We start from the raw sequence: 1,902 nt of genomic DNA, 5'->3' as shown, positions 1-1,902 counted from the left end.
CTCCCCCCCTCCCCTCCGCGCGCATACGCTATTGCGCTATGGGCGGAATGAAAGTGTATTAACTCTCATAGCTCGCGAACGAATTGAGCTACATTTCTAGAAACCTAGTTACATATAAACACATGTCTTAGCTATAATCTCCGTGAATTTTGAGTTTATTGAATCACGAATGGTTTAATTAATTACCAAAAATATACGCACGGTATCGCTCATAGGCTAATATATACGCGCGGCTATATGGCCCATAGGATAGTGTACTAACTATAATATCTCGCGAAGGATTTGAGTTACATTTCTAAAATTCTAGATACCTATAGACACATGTCTTAGCTATACTCTCTGTGAATATTGAGTTTATGGACGCACGATTAGTCAATATATTAGCAAATATATGCGCGCGGAAGTGAATTACAGATGGTTAAATGTTCGAACCCCCCCCGACTCCGAATCCCCCTACTGCGCCCGCCTGTACTGTGGGTATTCAGAGCAGTGATTTGTAATAGTGATGTAGATATAGATATAGCATAGCGATATAGTATAGATAATCAGTGATTTATATGCTCTGGTGTACTGGCGCATTGTACAGCTGGTACATGTATTGGCATTGTATACAGGCGGGTGCGTTAGGGGGGGTTCGGAGTCGGGGCATTGGGCACCCCCTCTAATAATTACTAATAATACTACTGCCATAAGCTACAACTGTGCCAAGTTTGAGACTTTTGTCACTCCTGTAACGATTCGGCCCATATTTTGCACTAAGGGACCTGACTACTTGCGGGTTGCTGAGTAACGTTAACTGTTAACTGACTTGACGATCAGCGCCGCTAGCGGCAGGCGCGCGCATGACCGGTGTCTCATTGATATGTTCATTAGCAGAAATTTCTTGATGCACCAGAACATTTTTGTACTTTATATATAAATCAGTTATTCTTCAGTATTAATGTGCTTTAGTCCAAACTTTCTTGTAATATTCTAATTATAATACTTATGAGTGCAACCTCAACCCCACGAGCTTGAATGCAATGATCTTGATAAGTCAGAACGGTAGGAAACTCGTGGGTGATTAATCCATCTGTCACCCTGGCATGTTGACAGGAAGATCTAGTGTTCGCGACGGCAGGTATCACTACCTCGCTCAGGCGAATTTGTGAATTAATTACACGGCGTGTTTATTAATTGAACATTGATGCTTTCCTACAGGTATTACCTCCCACTTATGGTGCTCTGCTGCTTTGTGTTGCCGACTGCTGTGCCGACCCTGTGGGGAGAGAGTGTCTGGAATGCGTACATCGTCTGCGGACTTCTGCGCTACGGCGTGACGCTGAACGCCACCTGGCTGGTGAACAGTGCCGCGCACATGTGGGGCAACAAACCATATGACAAGTAAGTGCAGCACAAGTGGCGCCCCTTTTAGAAATGCATCTTGATGAATAAACGGGTCGTTGACGTTGAGGTGGGGCACCGTTATCCGTGAACAGGGTACGTACGCGTTAGCCGAAGGCCCCCTGCCTTCGGCTAACGCGTACCCTGTTCACTCTAGGTGCAGCTCGAGTGCAACTCTAGGTGATAGAATTAGCAGGTGTTTAATTATCTGGAATGGGTAATGTCTTTGTCCTGCATCGTTGCTGCTTTGTCATGACACAAACACAACACAATGCCGAAAGACCTTAGCCATATTTTAAAACAGTAGGAATGTTTTAATAACGATACTGTGTCTCCACCTACACGCGCTCACGTGTCTCCACCTACACGCGCTCACGTGTTGCCCTCTGCGCGTCCGCAGGAAGATCTCGCCGACGGAGAGCTTCATGACGGTGATGCTGGCTGCGGGTGAGGGCTTCCACAACTACCACCACACGTTCCCGCACGACTACGCGACGTCCGAGTTTGGCAAGATGTTCA

The 1,902-nt window shown here is 46.2% G+C and overlaps 1 protein-coding gene across 1 annotated transcript in view; it reads left to right on the top strand.

Moving 5' to 3' along the window:
- Positions 1–1,902, top strand: part of LOC106809279 (acyl-CoA desaturase-like) — a 12,537-nt gene that overhangs the window by 6,775 nt on the left and 3,860 nt on the right. The window contains exons 5-6 of the mRNA XM_014812291.1: positions 1,201–1,383; positions 1,784–1,897. Coding sequence (XP_014667777.1) covers positions 1,201–1,383; positions 1,784–1,897 — 297 coding nt within the window. The remainder of the gene's footprint in view (positions 1–1,200; positions 1,384–1,783; positions 1,898–1,902) is intronic.

Source organism: Priapulus caudatus, unplaced genomic scaffold (genome assembly GCF_000485595.1).
Source record: "Priapulus caudatus unplaced genomic scaffold, Priapulus_caudatus-5.0.1 Scaffold342, whole genome shotgun sequence".
In the NCBI taxonomy this organism is placed as follows: domain Eukaryota; kingdom Metazoa; phylum Priapulida; class Priapulimorpha; order Priapulimorphida; family Priapulidae; genus Priapulus; species Priapulus caudatus.
Note: the sequence above shows the minus strand (reverse complement) of the source record. Positions and strands in the feature narration are given on the sequence as shown.